This window comes from Exophiala bonariae (genome assembly GCF_035927105.1).
Source record: "Exophiala bonariae strain CCFEE 5792 chromosome Unknown scaffold_2, whole genome shotgun sequence".
Taxonomy (NCBI): Eukaryota; Fungi; Ascomycota; class Eurotiomycetes; order Chaetothyriales; family Herpotrichiellaceae; genus Exophiala; species Exophiala bonariae.
This window is the reverse complement of record NW_027042477.1, coordinates 1,582,296-1,596,401: the sequence shown is the minus strand read 5'-3', so window position 1 is coordinate 1,596,401 and position 14,106 is coordinate 1,582,296. Positions and strand designations below refer to the sequence as shown.

General features: G+C 49.4%; 6 protein-coding genes across 6 annotated transcripts; 3 read left to right on the top strand and 3 right to left on the bottom strand.

Moving 5' to 3' along the window:
• Positions 1-984: 984 nt before the first annotated feature.
• Positions 985-3,110, top strand: LTR84_005091 (uncharacterized protein; the record flags this gene model as incomplete). Its single annotated transcript, XM_064848663.1, has 4 exons — positions 985-1,037; positions 1,119-1,273; positions 1,324-1,407; positions 1,471-3,110. The coding sequence occupies 4 exons, from the start codon at positions 985-987 to the stop codon at positions 3,108-3,110; spliced, it is 1,932 nt and encodes a 643-aa protein (XP_064711287.1).
• A 516-nt stretch (positions 3,111-3,626) lies between these two features.
• LTR84_005090 (uncharacterized protein) lies at positions 3,627-5,365 on the top strand (the record flags this gene model as incomplete). The annotated part of the gene is made up of 2 exons (XM_064848662.1): positions 3,627-4,751; positions 4,943-5,365. 2 exons carry the CDS (start codon positions 3,627-3,629, stop codon positions 5,363-5,365), a joined length of 1,548 nt encoding a protein of 515 aa, XP_064711286.1.
• Positions 5,366-5,577: 212 nt separating this feature from the next.
• LTR84_005089 (uncharacterized protein) lies at positions 5,578-6,786 on the bottom strand (the record flags this gene model as incomplete). The annotated part of the gene is made up of 2 exons (XM_064848661.1): positions 5,578-6,546; positions 6,643-6,786. The coding sequence occupies 2 exons, from the start codon at positions 6,784-6,786 to the stop codon at positions 5,578-5,580; spliced, it is 1,113 nt and encodes a 370-aa protein (XP_064711285.1).
• Positions 6,787-7,619: 833 nt separating this feature from the next.
• Positions 7,620-10,442, bottom strand: LTR84_005088 (uncharacterized protein; the record flags this gene model as incomplete). The annotated part of the gene is made up of 3 exons (XM_064848660.1): positions 7,620-9,190; positions 9,318-9,630; positions 9,666-10,442. The coding sequence occupies 3 exons, from the start codon at positions 10,440-10,442 to the stop codon at positions 7,620-7,622; spliced, it is 2,661 nt and encodes an 886-aa protein (XP_064711284.1).
• A 1,429-nt stretch (positions 10,443-11,871) lies between these two features.
• Positions 11,872-12,332, top strand: LTR84_005087 (uncharacterized protein; the record flags this gene model as incomplete). Its single annotated transcript, XM_064848659.1, has 2 exons — positions 11,872-11,895; positions 11,958-12,332. 2 exons carry the CDS (start codon positions 11,872-11,874, stop codon positions 12,330-12,332), a joined length of 399 nt encoding a protein of 132 aa, XP_064711283.1.
• A 216-nt stretch (positions 12,333-12,548) lies between these two features.
• Positions 12,549-13,957, bottom strand: GEL1 (beta-glucanosyltransferase; the record flags this gene model as incomplete). Its single annotated transcript, XM_064848658.1, has 2 exons — positions 12,549-13,798; positions 13,852-13,957. The coding sequence occupies 2 exons, from the start codon at positions 13,955-13,957 to the stop codon at positions 12,549-12,551; spliced, it is 1,356 nt and encodes a 451-aa protein (XP_064711282.1).
• Between the last annotated feature and the right edge of the window lie 149 nt (positions 13,958-14,106).

Here is a 14,106-nt window from a genome sequence, read left to right as displayed (position 1 = left end):
ATGGTATATGAGACAATGAGAAGAGTCTGTCAAGGAAATTCTAAGGACAGTCGACGGAACGATGGGCTTCTCTCAAATACCTTGAGCACAAGGAAGTGGTGACATTGGTCAGCAGCATAAAAGTACGAGAGAAAGAGAGAAGAAAAAAGTACCAAGTACGGTACCAACCATGGATGTCACGGGGTAAAAAATGGTGGTAACTTGGTGGGCAGATGGAAGTCTCGGAGAACAGGACCAGGTCCGAGGATTCGAGGAGGCTTTTTTCATGGTGTTGGGCTAGGTCAACAAGCACGCGGGTCTGGCCGGGCAAATGCGAGAGAATGGAAACATAGAGGGGGTAATTTCAAGCACAAGAAAAGAAGGCGTGGGACCAATTGAACTGGATGGTGGATTGTATGATGATTAGAATTAATGGAGCGATGACATTTGGTGTTGAGTCAGCGCCGATATCGAACTTGACATTATTCTGGACGTCAAGTTTTCTTCAACGAGAAATAAAGATGCACAAGTTTTAAATGAGCAGCAAAAGTGGTTGATCAATGTTGGTGGGGTGACATTTGCATTCCAAGGGTTTTAAGGGCCGAGGGGCTTTGCTTGGGTACCCCTCGTATTGGTTGAACAGCACAGAACGTCACCCCGCAGCAGTAAAGCTCGCCGCCCGGCTCGACTACCGGACGAGGACATGCAGCCCTAAACCCTGACCAACTTCCGGGCCATGACGCGCCCGAGGAGCCGACAACTTTAGGTCAAGCCTGAGATGACTGGTCTTCTCCATTATTGACTCGGTTCCTCCCTGCAGTTAGCAGTGGCCTTGAGCCTCCAACTCCGGGCCAACTCGTCCCGATCACTGTCAGCACCTCTTTGAGGGTCGCTATGATGTCGTACCTGATGCGAGCGATCTCCACAATATACCACAATGTAGTCTGGAACTTCGCCTTTGATTCTGTGCTTTGACTCTTCCTCCTAAAGCTTCGTCAGAGCGTGATGCGTTCAGATAGCCCAGAATCCACTGCCTCCGAGCAAAGAAGCAGTACTGTGTAAGTGAGCATCGAAGTGTTCGCCCCATGTCTTCAAGACTGCGATTCGTGATAACTAACCTGTACCTCCCGAAATCACAGTTGCTTCCTTTGCCGGCAGCGCAAGACAAAATGCGACCGTACTTTACCCCGTTGCGGCTTCTGTATCAAAGCGAAAGTCGCATGTCAGTATGTTTCAAAGCCAAAGAAACGTGGCCTTCGTGCTGGTTATGTATCGCAATTAGAGAGTCGTATAGGTAAGTCAACCTTTGGAAGTAAGACAAATAATACTGATCGTTCCTGATAGAAAGCCTTGAGAATGAAATCTCCAATCTCAGGAATTTGCAACTACCACTGACTCCCGCCACTGACTCGTCACCAGAAAGGCTAGGTAGGTCTTCCTTCCAGTGTGGCCCCAACCCGAGGTACCAAGATGCTGAAGACTGCGATGTAGAAAGACTGGAGCAAGAAATTCTCAACTTGAAGAACAACACGGTCATCCAATCTCCCCAAGTTCAGTCTTCTATATCGAGTGGGCTTTCTCCTACGACAGTACCAGCCGTGGTTTTCAATGAACCAAATACTCCCCATTCCACGGTGACATCTTCCATCTCAAATAGTACACCGGCAGTCAGAAGCCCAGAACTTTCGCGTTGGAGTCGGCTTGGGTCGCAGTTTGACCCCAATGACGCCGTATCTGACCTGATTGGCCTTCCACGAGAGTACTTGTTCAGCCTTGCCGATCAATATTTCAAGGAGACTCAGTCCTGGTTTCCTATTGTGAACCAACAACACATACAGAAAGCTCTAGAAGAACTGCCCACACCAGTGTCTCATATTGATGATATCGTGTTGAGAGCCGTGATTGCACTACAGCTATCGTATTCTAGTCAAGCAATTTGTTTAGGATACCATGGCAGATATCGGCTCTCTCGACATCTCAGATCTCAAGTTCTGAACGAAGCACTATCCAAGGCAACACTAAGCTCCGTCCAGTCACTTCTGATCATCGCAATACTTGACTATGGAGCAGACAATATCCCAAGTACTTTCAGTCTAATGTCTGTTTGCCGACGGATGTGCGAGAATATTGGGCTGTTTCGAAAACTCCTTAGTCAAATGCAACACCAAAGCCCGACTCAGATTGGTCCTCCGGCATTGGGAAGCAACAAAACAGGAGATGAGCTGGCAATACCTGTCACTTGGGCCACGCTCGCACTTGATGCAACGACTACACTTGGTGTGTCCTGGCGCGATGTTTCTGCTGCACTCGTCGATCACCTCTCAAGCGTTGCGTACGTTAGTGCACCCGATCTCAAAGACACCTACCGGACACACGCCCATTTGGCAGCGATTGCCCTGCAACCACTACACGCATTCATTGACGAACATGAACGGTTCCGATACGAAAACTCGAACGTTGAAGCACTTGCGACGTGTGACGAAATCTACCACAATCTGCTTGGCTATGTCCAAGCGCAACCTAAATCGAGCTACACCATTTTATCCGATGGATTAATCGATTTTGATCCGAACCTGATGCATACGACTGTCTTATCACATGCCAGTATTATTGTTCTCTACCAACGATTACTGCGATTTGAAAACGGGAGTGTATCTACGGATTTCGGCGAGCTTCCCTTACGAAGATGTTTACAGGCCTCGGAGGACCTGGTACTCGCATTTCGAGGAATCAGCGATGCTGACGCCGAGCTGAACACCCCACTACTAGCACATTTGCTCTTCGTCGCTGCTCGAATGAAGCTCATCGTCTACCACAACATGAGACAAGCCCGTGAACCAATGTTCGATACATTAATGCATGCACTGAATATGTGTGGGCGGAGATGGAGGTTGGCACGCCGTTTGGATGTGGTTCTACGAGCCGCCATCGTTCAACTCGACACCAAGACCATTGAGGATGCTGGTGACAGTAGTATTCATGGCGGACCGTCCACATCCCTCCCCTCCAATTTCTGGGATCCAAGGAAGAGTCACCTTGATCTCTCCGAGGAACTCAAGGAATGGTGTGAGACCTACCGGGACTCCTTGTTCATCGGTGCATTGAATGGGCCATACTGTAAATGGGGTTAGCATGATGAACGACATTACACATACTGTCTTGACTAGAGTGATCACGAACGCGCTGTTCCCTACCCCGTCGCCCGCCGTGCTCATCGATTTTAGGGTAGAGTCTCAGCTGAAAGACGTATTTAGGTGATCCACGAATTCTGACGTCCGCTGAGTGCCCAGTTATGTCTAAGTATTTTATTATCCAAGCGACTATCGAATCGTGGCCTCAACATGGCATTCGGGTTAGTTTTTTCTGTTCTTGTCGTCGGATAATTATAGACGTCTCGGGTCTTAATGTTGCGCCGTACTCCGAAGCGTTTGATGACCGAAGCAGATCAAGTGCTCGGCCGAACCCCAAATCTTATCAGATTGACTCATTCCCATCTTTTTGCCTCCGCCTTCTGTTTTTCCCCATCTCTCGACATCGCCATTCATCTCGTTTCTCTTCTTACTGATCCTGGATCTTTCTCGTCAGATCAATTTCTAGAAACAACAGCACAACGGACACCAGTCAGCTGGTCTGACCCTTCGTTCAACATGTCCGGTCCAGCTTCCTCTGTTATCAGGCATACCTCCCGTGTCTGCACAAATCGACTTTCCTCACAGACCGTTCTTCCGTTACGACACCTCCAAGCTAGTGTCGTGGCCACTGCTCGGCTATCACAACGACGCAATTATGTATCTGAATCGAAGCCAACTCAGGCTCAGGTAACCGACGTTGAATCGGCCATCAAGGCCGACCAGAAAAAATTCATCAATGAGACGGGCAACCTTCCGTCGCAGGTGCACAACCCTGTAACAGGATTGTCAGGCGATGCAATGATGAGCCCCCAAGCGGGCATCTTAAAACAAGCTACAATCATGGATCAGGGCACTCGCCCGATTTATTTGGATGCACAAGCCACAACTCCCGTTGATCCTCGCGTACTCGACGCAATGCTTCCTTTCCTTACTGGGTTATATGGTAACCCTCATTCGCGAACACACGCTTATGGTTGGGAGAGTGATAAAGCTTCCGAACAGGCCCGTGAACATATTGCGACATTGATCGGTGCCGATCCGAAAGAGATCATCTTCACAAGTGGCGCCACTGAGAGTAATAACATGAGTATCAAAGGCGTTGCCAGATTCTTCGGCAGGGCTGGCAAAAAGAAGCATATCATCACATCTCAGACCGAGCATAAATGTGTTCTGGATTCTTGCCGTCACATGCAAGATGAAGGGTTCGAGGTCACATATCTGCCCGTTCAAAGTAATGGATTGATCGATCTCAAACAACTTGAGGACGCCATAAAGCCTGAGACTGCCCTGGTCAGCATCATGACTGTCAACAACGAAATTGGTGTCATTCAGCCAGTTGAGGAAATTGGTCGTCTATGCCGCTCCAAGAAAGTTTATTTCCACACCGATGGTGCTCAGGCTGTGGGCAAAATTCCGATCGATGTCAACAAGTGGAATGTTGATCTCATGTCAATCTCCAGCCACAAGATTTACGGTCCCAAAGGTATTGGTGCCTGTTATGTAAGAAGACGTCCCCGTGTCAGATTAGATCCGATCATCAGTGGCGGAGGTCAAGAAAGAGGTCTTCGCAGTGGTACACTTGCTCCTCACCTCGTGGTTGGCTTCGGTGAGGCCTGCCGTATTGCAAAGGCAGAGATGGAGGTAAGCTCATCCCCTACTTTCACAGTTTTATTCCGTCTTATGATTATACGCTTTACTTAACATGCATGGCTTTCTGAGTGCTCTTGACCGACACCTTGATTTGCATAGCAGGGGTTATGATTTGGTTGCCCTGATTCTTTATCTTGTTATTGATAATCCTTTATTGCCTTCAACTGACCGCTTTCGTACAGTATGATTCAAAGAGAATCAAGTATCTTTCGGACCGCTTGATGAACGGACTCCTGTCATTGGAACATACCTCTCAGAACGGGGATGCCGAGAAACGATATCCTGGCTGTGTAAATGTTTCATTTGCTTATGTCGAGGGAGAATCGCTTCTGATGGCTCTGAAAGATATTGCTTTATCATCCGGCAGTGCTTGCACATCTGCATCTCTGGAACCGAGCTACGTTTTACGAGCTCTTGGAAACAGTGATGAGAGTGCTCATAGCAGTATTCGGTTTGGTATTGGACGATTCACTACCACCAGCGAGATTGATTACGTTCTGAAGGCCGTTCAGGAACGAGTCACGTTCTTGAGAGAACTCAGTCCTCTCTGGGAACTTGTACAGGAAGGTGTTGATCTCAACACTATTGAGTGGAGTCAACATTAGTGTGCGACTGCTTTTTTCTGCTCTCCCACCAAATTGTACATTATTTATTGATTGACCTTATAACGGTACAGGGTCCTTAATATCTCATGAATTGGGCTAACATGTCATGATGGGATGCTGCTCGGAAGATGGAATTCGAGTTTGTTCCAGGCAGGCTTGGATCCATCTAATTAGTCAAAACTAGGGACAATATAACAGGGCTTCAACCCAAACTATAAATGCGTCCTCGCAGGATCTTTGTATCCATACCCACGAATCATATTCTTGATCCCCTGTCCTCTCTTCGTCGCCTCCCATGCATCAGTGGTATTGTCGAAGTCAAATATCCTAGAGATCAGACTCTTGACAGGAATACTCCTCGCCTCGAGCACATCCATTGCGACCTGATAGTCCCCCGGCCCATACCGAAACGCACCATGCATATGCAACTCCTTCTCAGACATGGCGAGAATGGGAAACCCGACCACCGCCTTCCCCAGTCCCGTCTGCACACAATGCCCTCCAGGTCGCAGGACATGCACAGCCGTGACGATCGAGCTCTCGGCACCGGACGCCTCGATCACGGCATCCGCACCATCCCCCAATCCATGCTCTTTAATCAACCGCTTCGCATTCTCCTCCGGACTCATCCCCAAGTCCGGGACATAGGTCCTGGCACCACAAAACCCCCGCGCGAACTCAAGCTTGTGCGGCAGCAAATCCACGGCCACGACGGTCTTCGCCCCAAATTGCCGCGCCACAGCCGCACACAACAGCCCGATCGTGCCCGCGCCAAACACGACGACACAACCCGTTTTCGCGGGCCTCACGTCGATCATGCGCACCGCGTGCGCCGCGACGGCCAGTGGCTCCGCCAGCACGCCCTCCTGCAGCGACACGCCCGGCGGCAGCTTATAGCACAGGTCGGCGGACAGCTTGAAGTACTTGGTGAGCGTGCCGTGCGTGTCGGGCGGACAGGCTGCGAATTTCATCGACGGACAGAGGTTGTACAGCCCTTCTTTGCAGCGCGTGCAGGTCCGGCATGGCACGCCGGGTTCGATCGCCACGCTGTCGCCTGGGCGCAGGTGTGTCACGGACGGGCCGACCGCATGGATGGTCCCGGATGCTTCGTGGCCCATTATCAGTGGGTGCTCGGCGGAGACGTTCTTGTTGTTGATCCCGCCGTGTGTCCAGAAGTGGACCTGTGCGCGTGGAGAGTTAGTTTGGCGTACTGACTGTTATTTCTTTGGTTTCTGGGTGAGGATGGCTGGGGATGGGCCAGAGCATGCCATACATACATCGCTGCCGCAGACACCGACGAACTTGATGCGCACGATCGCGTCTGCTGGGTCGGTGATCTGAGGCTCGGGTCTGTCCTGGATCTTTGCATTGCCTGGTCCATACAGGAAGACCGAGGGATTGGTGCTTGTTGAGCCTGACATTTTGCTGGTTTAGGGATCTGAGAGATCTATCCCCTTCTTCCTTGTCGTTCTCAGATGTCAATTCTAGGCTAGTTGTTCAGGTCCCTGGTCTGGGTTAGGAAAGGTAGAACGCGTGGTTCTGAAGCTGGAGGAAGATAGCAGGTTTGAGTAGGTTTGAGACAGAGAATAATGAATGCTTGTCGGTTGAGAAAGTCCAGGAGCAAACCAACTCAAGCTCAGCTTCTCGTGGAGTTTGTTTTATATGTATATATGAAATATCAAAGTCATACATCGACTTCCTCGCTCTCTTGCATAATATAATTCAAGACATCATATCCCGCCGTGATGTACACTGACCAAATCCCGGCAGAGTGATCGTTCAGTCAACGCTTCAAATTAATTACAGTGCAACGTCAGATCTTCAGATCATGTCTAATTCTGCAGAAACCAGCACGGTGATGTCCAAATGCAAATCACGATGCTCCACGAATGCTGTCGTTGTCTCGAAGCAGTGACGTGGGGTGATTGGTGTTCTGTCCCAACCCCAGGCCAAAAGGCGTCGGCCCATGTCTCGCCGTCGGCGGTCCCTTTCATGGCGAATGGCAGGGCTCGTTGGGTGGATGGAGATCTTGTTCATGTTCCTGGCCACCAACTTGAGGACTTCAATGATATCTTTGCTGGGATATGTCATTGTGTGCGTGATCAATGAGTGTCTGCGCCAGAGACTCTCTATGGACATGACATGGAATGTGGCTGAGGAATGGGATCATCATTATTTTATGAAACATGTAGATTAACTAGATCTACGATTTCTGTCAAGCACCGAGTAACTGGTGCATACAAAAAGTATCAACTCATCTAATTGCGCTCCTCACAATCTGGCTCATCTCTTGTTGAGGATTCCGTCTCTTTCGTCTCGGTGTCTCGACACCAGTGATCTTCAACCAGTTCAGCATTTTTTCAAGGGGAATCTGTTGCCTTCCGTTTCCTCCTTCTGGACTGGTACCGCCACCAGCAGATCTCGAATTGTTGGTATTGTGCCTTCCATCTGCCTCTGAATTGGGCACGAACATCTGACCATTCGATTCAACGACGATGATATATTGGCCCGCGAGGATGACCTGATCATTTGGCTTCAACTCTTCATCGCGTTCGTCTTCTTGCAGCTTTCGGAGAGGTGTTAGGTAGTATTTGGCGTCTTGCTGGTGGAAGGTCACCTCCATGACTGACTCGTCATGCCAAGCGACTGATCTGACAGCCCTTCGGTGTGATTCAATGTAGAGGACATTGTCTCCTCCCACGTACCAAGCTCTGTAATTGTTCCAGATCCCTAGTGGTGTCTCGTCAGAACCTATAGGATAGAGAACTTTGGAGATTGGCTCATCACCAAGTTTGGTCGAGAAGTTTTCCATCTTTTGCTTATTCTCTTCTGCCGAACGGTAGAGCTGGCCCACGGAGCCTAAAGCGGTTCGCAGGCTGTGGACGGTTTGTCGGATGCGATCGTCCTTCTTTTTCTCTTCCGAGGCTTGTTGTACGGCTGTCTCGATTGCATCCATGGTCGCCATCATTTTGCCCAAGTCTGATGCGATATGGCGGACGAGTTCTCTGCGAGTGATCTTCCGGCCTTCAACTTTATAGGCAACTGCAAGCATTTGTCCGTTAAGTGTGGCGGCGTGGTAAGTCAAACGACCAGATCCCTTGACCTCCGGCAGTGATGCACCTTCACTATTCTTGTTCCCTCCACTTCCTAGAATAGCAGCTAATCTATCAACGATCCCAGATCTTCGTCGTGCAGGAAGAATTCCTTTCACTGTTGTAAGGATCGAGTTGACTTCCCAGATTGCTCGATAGAGTGGTTCATTAACCTGAACCTCTGTGATATCCAAGTCAAAGTGACGGCCTTCAGGTACGGCTTCTGTGAGGGCATACCGACCAGGAACCATCCGAATGATATTTTCCAAGTCTCCCACTGACACAATGTATCGACATCCGTTGGTAAAAACGGCTGTAACCTCGGTGGAGTTGTGTTCCGTGTGGAAATCAATTGGGGGAATCTCATTGAATGCTCTTGCACGACCAGAGTATTGTAGATGTCGGAAAACCCTTGAGTCTCTGTATCCATCTTCAGGCCATTTGCTAACCCAGGAGAAATTTTGATCAGTTAATTGTTCGATTGTGCCGGGCAACATGTAATCATGTCGAAGTAGCCGCAGCAAAAATAACCTCCAAATCTCCGGCTGATCGACCAAGTGTGGCGATGGATTCACCAATGGACCTTCGAATGCAGTGATGAGGCCGTTGAGGAAGATTTTCGAGTTTATTGATATTAGTGGAAGGACCTTCAGGACCAGAAGCTCGAGGTGCTGTCTTTCGGCGCGAATCCTGTACGTTACTTCGAGAAATTCTGCAAGCTCGTGTAGATCATCTATTGGAAGACAAGTCAGTGATATGCTATGAGGTGACGCACTTCGAGGTGTGCGAAAGTAGGAAGGCCAGGAATCTTTGATTGAGGAAATGCTCTCACACAAGGTGACTCTCAAAGGCGAGCTTACCATCGTTTAGCAGTGACAACAAGAGCACAAGCATCTGGAGAAACCTCGGTCGGATAAGCTGTTGTGCTGCCGTATTATACGATGCAAGAGAATTGAAGTATGCAGCACTGAGTGAGATAATGTTCTTGATTCCACTGCTAGTGGTCAAGGTCTGGAACATGTTTCCATTGTCAACTCCATATCTAGTGTTCTTGGAGGAAATTATGTGTCGCCTGGTTGCCATGCGAAATAATGTTGGACTTCTGATGCACAGTCGTCGAGCGTCCTCGATCATCTGGTCAAGGAGTTTGATCTTCTTTTCGTCAACAGCGACCTTGAGAGGACAAAGAGGTCACTGGGATAACTCACCGTCTCACCACCTGGCAAATTAGCACCACCACGTTGGATGATTTTTCGATAATTGACTATCACAGCCATAAGGCTGGATTGGTCGACCTCAATCAAGACACCTTCGAGATCCCAATTTTCGCCAGATAAAGAGTTCACAATGATAACACTCTCGCTATCAATAGTCACAACCTGATTCATTGGATTTCGAATTGCCAACGCTCTCTGATTCGATGGCGAAGTAGACTCGACGAATGGCCCACTGACACTTGCTCGTTGACGAGCTGAAGCAACGACTGCAGATGTGTTATCAGAGCAGATGATACTCATTGATTGATCAAACTCGAAATTCTTCAATAGAGCACCGGCAGTATTGACACGCCAGGAAGCATCCTTTTGGTCTGGTTCCAGTCTTGACATGGAGATTTGTTCCATCTGGTTGACCTGAGGGTTGTCTGCACCGGCCAGAAAAGTGATACCAACCTTTGGTGTAATGGTGCCATCAATGACCTCTGCAAGTCGATTGCCATCCCTGAAGCTTGCACGAAGATTACCTCTGACGGTTTTCTCGAACGCCCTGACAAGGAAGTCATAGCCCTCAAAAGGCGTGTAATGACCAGCTAACCGGTCTAAGATGTCATCCTGGTGGCCATGAATATCTTGTGGGCCAGCAGAAAAGTCAGGTGATGAGATTTCTGTTATTCGATTTCCGGAGTCAAAGCCTGGTCCACGGGTGACTAGAGCGGTTGACCCCCGGTCAATTGTTGGAGGAGTTGGATCAGGTATGTAACTCGTCATATTGAAACACAATGACCAAAACTAGAATCTGAAATACCACTTAACCGACAGAGTTGGGGCCACTAGATAAGCGAAGTGGAAATGGAAGTCGAACGGTCAAAGGGTTTCACTATTTATAGGAGATGAAGGATTGGATCCTTTAGAGGCGCAACCGTCGCACCTTCTGTCACAAATCCGCCAACAAGACTCACTGGAGTATAACCAAGGTGCTCCGCTGAGCCACCGCAGTTCTCTTCCTGTCAAAAAGGGCAGGCGAGAATGAGGCATAGAAATTGGTCGATATTACAGGTGTGCATGGAAGTCCGACGCCTGGAAAACAAGTCACAAGGTATCCATTCGAGGGAATTCTCGATACATGTTGAGTTTACCGCAAAGATGGTAGTTTGGCAAGTGCGATAATGTGAGGTTGCCTTGCGCCCTATTATAGGACATGTCCTGAAGCGGCTCCAGGCTTGGACTTGGCCTATTTCAAAAGGCTAGGCTCGATGCATTGCTGCATTCTGGACCGGCACCCAGGGCATGACAAAATTTGTGCATCGTGAGCCCTATTTCTCATACTGTTGCCCGCCGTAATCAACTACTACAGGGTAGAGTGTTCAGCTGAAAGACCCAGTTGGGGAATCCACGACTTCTGACGTCCGCTGGGTAACCGTGAGGTAGTGTTCGGAATGACGATGACAGGAACAGGCACTTCAATCATTACAGACCACATGTGCGGTCTGGGGGAGTAGAAGTACTGTGTACCAAATGTCAATAAGCCACATTCGACGAAGACACGATGCCCACTTCCACTCGGAAACTTCGAGTCGAGGCATGCTCGAGATTCAGCTGCTGTGAACCTAGAAGCCAAGGCGGAACAGGAAAAACATAGAGTGGCATGTGCAGACACGAGATGAGGAGGTCCGCAGTTGAGGCTCCGGAGTCCGGCAGAGTGTCAGCCTTGCCAGGCTATCAAACTACCTTGGGCATGACATCCAGCCGAAGAAAGCGCCGCAAAGAGCAAGGGAGGATCACCTCCTGCGCACGGCGTACAAGACAGGCAAATCATGCGGCAAGATCATGAAGCCCATAAGGTATATGCTCTGGGCCGTGTGGGCTGCGGACTGTGGTGTGGCTGAATCCTAAAGCATAAACAGTAGATTTCAAGACGAGAGATTTTGAAAAAGGCTGATGAGGCTGAAATACGAGGATCGAGTCACTCCCAGCGCGGCACGTGGTCTCGCGTGAATTACGCGCACCGTGTTGCTCTCAATATGACCAATTAGAGCGCGCCTTATCAATTCTTACAACAGCTGGTGAGTCAAGAAGCATGAACGCCTCTTGATGACCGATCGGCTTTGACATATATGTACGTGGCAAGTTCTTCATTCGCTTGAGAAGCAATACATCCATCTTCATCCGCCAAAACCCTCAGTTTCCAGACTTCAAGATGCCAGTAACAGAATTTCAAGAAGTTCGTCTCACCCATTCCTCCTGACTCTCAATCTCAAGGATGTCACTAACGATTTAACCCAGCGGGTCTATGCTCATCTCCTTGTTATACCATCCGGCAAAGTGACGACATACGGCAACCTCGCACGTGCGTTGAATTCCTCGCCTCGTGCTGTGGGAGGCGCACTGCGCTGCAATCCGTTCGCTCCAGAGGTCCCTTGTCATCGAGTGATAGCGAGTGACGGCTTCGTGGGAGGCTTCAAAGGGGACTGGGAAAAGGCGCCTTCGGGGATCAATCAGAGCATGAAACTTGACCTTCTCAAGGAAGAGGGTGTGAACTTCACTCCTGAAGGAAGGCTAATTGTGAAGAATGACGTCTGGTTTGATGGGCCATGGGATGTGAAGCAGACTAAAACGGCATTAAACACTGTGAAAGCGAAGGAGAAAGCGAAAAAATGATTATTGATTGATTTCATTGCTTAACAGAGGAAGCGATCTATTGCGCCAGGAAAGTAGTCGCAAATACCCGTCTTGCTGACACGCCATCATTCCAACATCTGGACCACAAAGCAAAGGAAACCTCAAGAGAATGACCTTCTGTTGCGGTCAAACTCTTCGCCAATTTCATCATAAAGTCCTCACCAAATATATAGTCGCTCAAGCAACCGAACCAACTTACAACAAGGAAGCCCCAAAAACCATGGACAGCACTGTGACGGCACCACACACCAAAGGAGCAAGAGTCCATTGAGGGGCGACCAAGCCAGAAGCAGCGTTACCCGAGCTGGTCGAGCTACTACCAGACTCACCAGTTCTGGTGGCTGCTCCACTACCAGCAGTGGCAGTTCCAGTAGATGCACCACCAGCGTTCTGAGAGCCAGGGCCTGAAAGGCCAGGGCCAGCACCAGCACCATCAGAAGATGTCATGTATTTGACGGCGCCCTCAGGAATGGCTGGCAGACTGTTGCCCTTTACAAGCCAGTTGGGGTCGGAAAATGCAGGGCATTCAGATGTGGCTTGGGTACTGCTGTAACCACCATCGCCTTGAGGATTGGCAGTCTTTGCATAAGCATCGGCCAAAGCTTGGAAATCGGGTAGTTCCTCAACAGAACCACCACTGAGATCAACGAGTCCATAGTTGCTGGGCTCCTGAGAATATTCATAGACCAAACCGCCAGAGTAAACTCCTGTCATGTCGGTGCTATAAAGTGATGCAACCTCTCCAAAGTCACGTTTGTTTGTGTTGCAACCATACTCAGAGAGGAAGATAGGAAGGCCATAACCAGTGAAATTCTTGACCTTCTGATCCCACCCAGAAACCTGGAAACTCGAAGGAGAGCACCAAGAATAATCGTTGAAAGCAAAGAAGTCGGAGCGCTCATCATCAGTGCCGCAGTTCATATATTGAGCCATCTCCATACGATTCTCGCTCACATCGGCAGCTGAGTAACCAACAGGGATAGTGCGGTATCCACGGTTGCGGATATATTGACGAATATCTCGTGTGACAGCCTTGACGTAGGGGGCAGTGATGGATGTCTCTGGGTCATTGATAACCTCGTTGCCAGAGAAGAAAGCCAAAGTATTTGTGTACTTCTGGAACTTGTCGATTGTTGCAAAGATGTTCTGTAGATAGGCATCGTTGTATGAAGGACCGGGGTTGGCACGGTTCAACGAATACAGGGGGGTGTTGACATCGAGAACCAGGTAGATGCCAGCATCTGCCAAAGCGCTCATGCATGTGTCGTGGTCCGCACTGTTGTCGACGGTGTACACTCGGACAGTATTGATGCCCAGCTTCTTGAAGTATTCGATATCTCGAGCACAACCCGCGGAATCGGCAATGGGATCAGCGACGTCGGAGGAACCACCAGGTTGATAGTCAACGCCACGAATATAGAATCGGTCATTTCCGGCAAAGAAAGCTAAGCTGAAGGTTAGCAGGAGGATCAAAGCCCTGCAGAGATGTGTCATGTACCATTTCCCTTGACTGAGACGGCTGGCAAGTCTGCTCTGGGCTTCAATGCACCAGCAGCAACGGAGCCTGCACCGACAGCAGCGGCCGTAAGAATTGAGGTCCGCATGGTGAATATACGCGTGTCCTAAGAATCCGAGGATAAAAGATCGGGCTCGTGAAGGATATATTCGACGCAGCCAAGCGAGATGAAAATGGTGGAAGTTTGTATAAGGGGCAGCAAGAAAGGGTGGTAGGGATCCGAAAGAGTGAGAATTC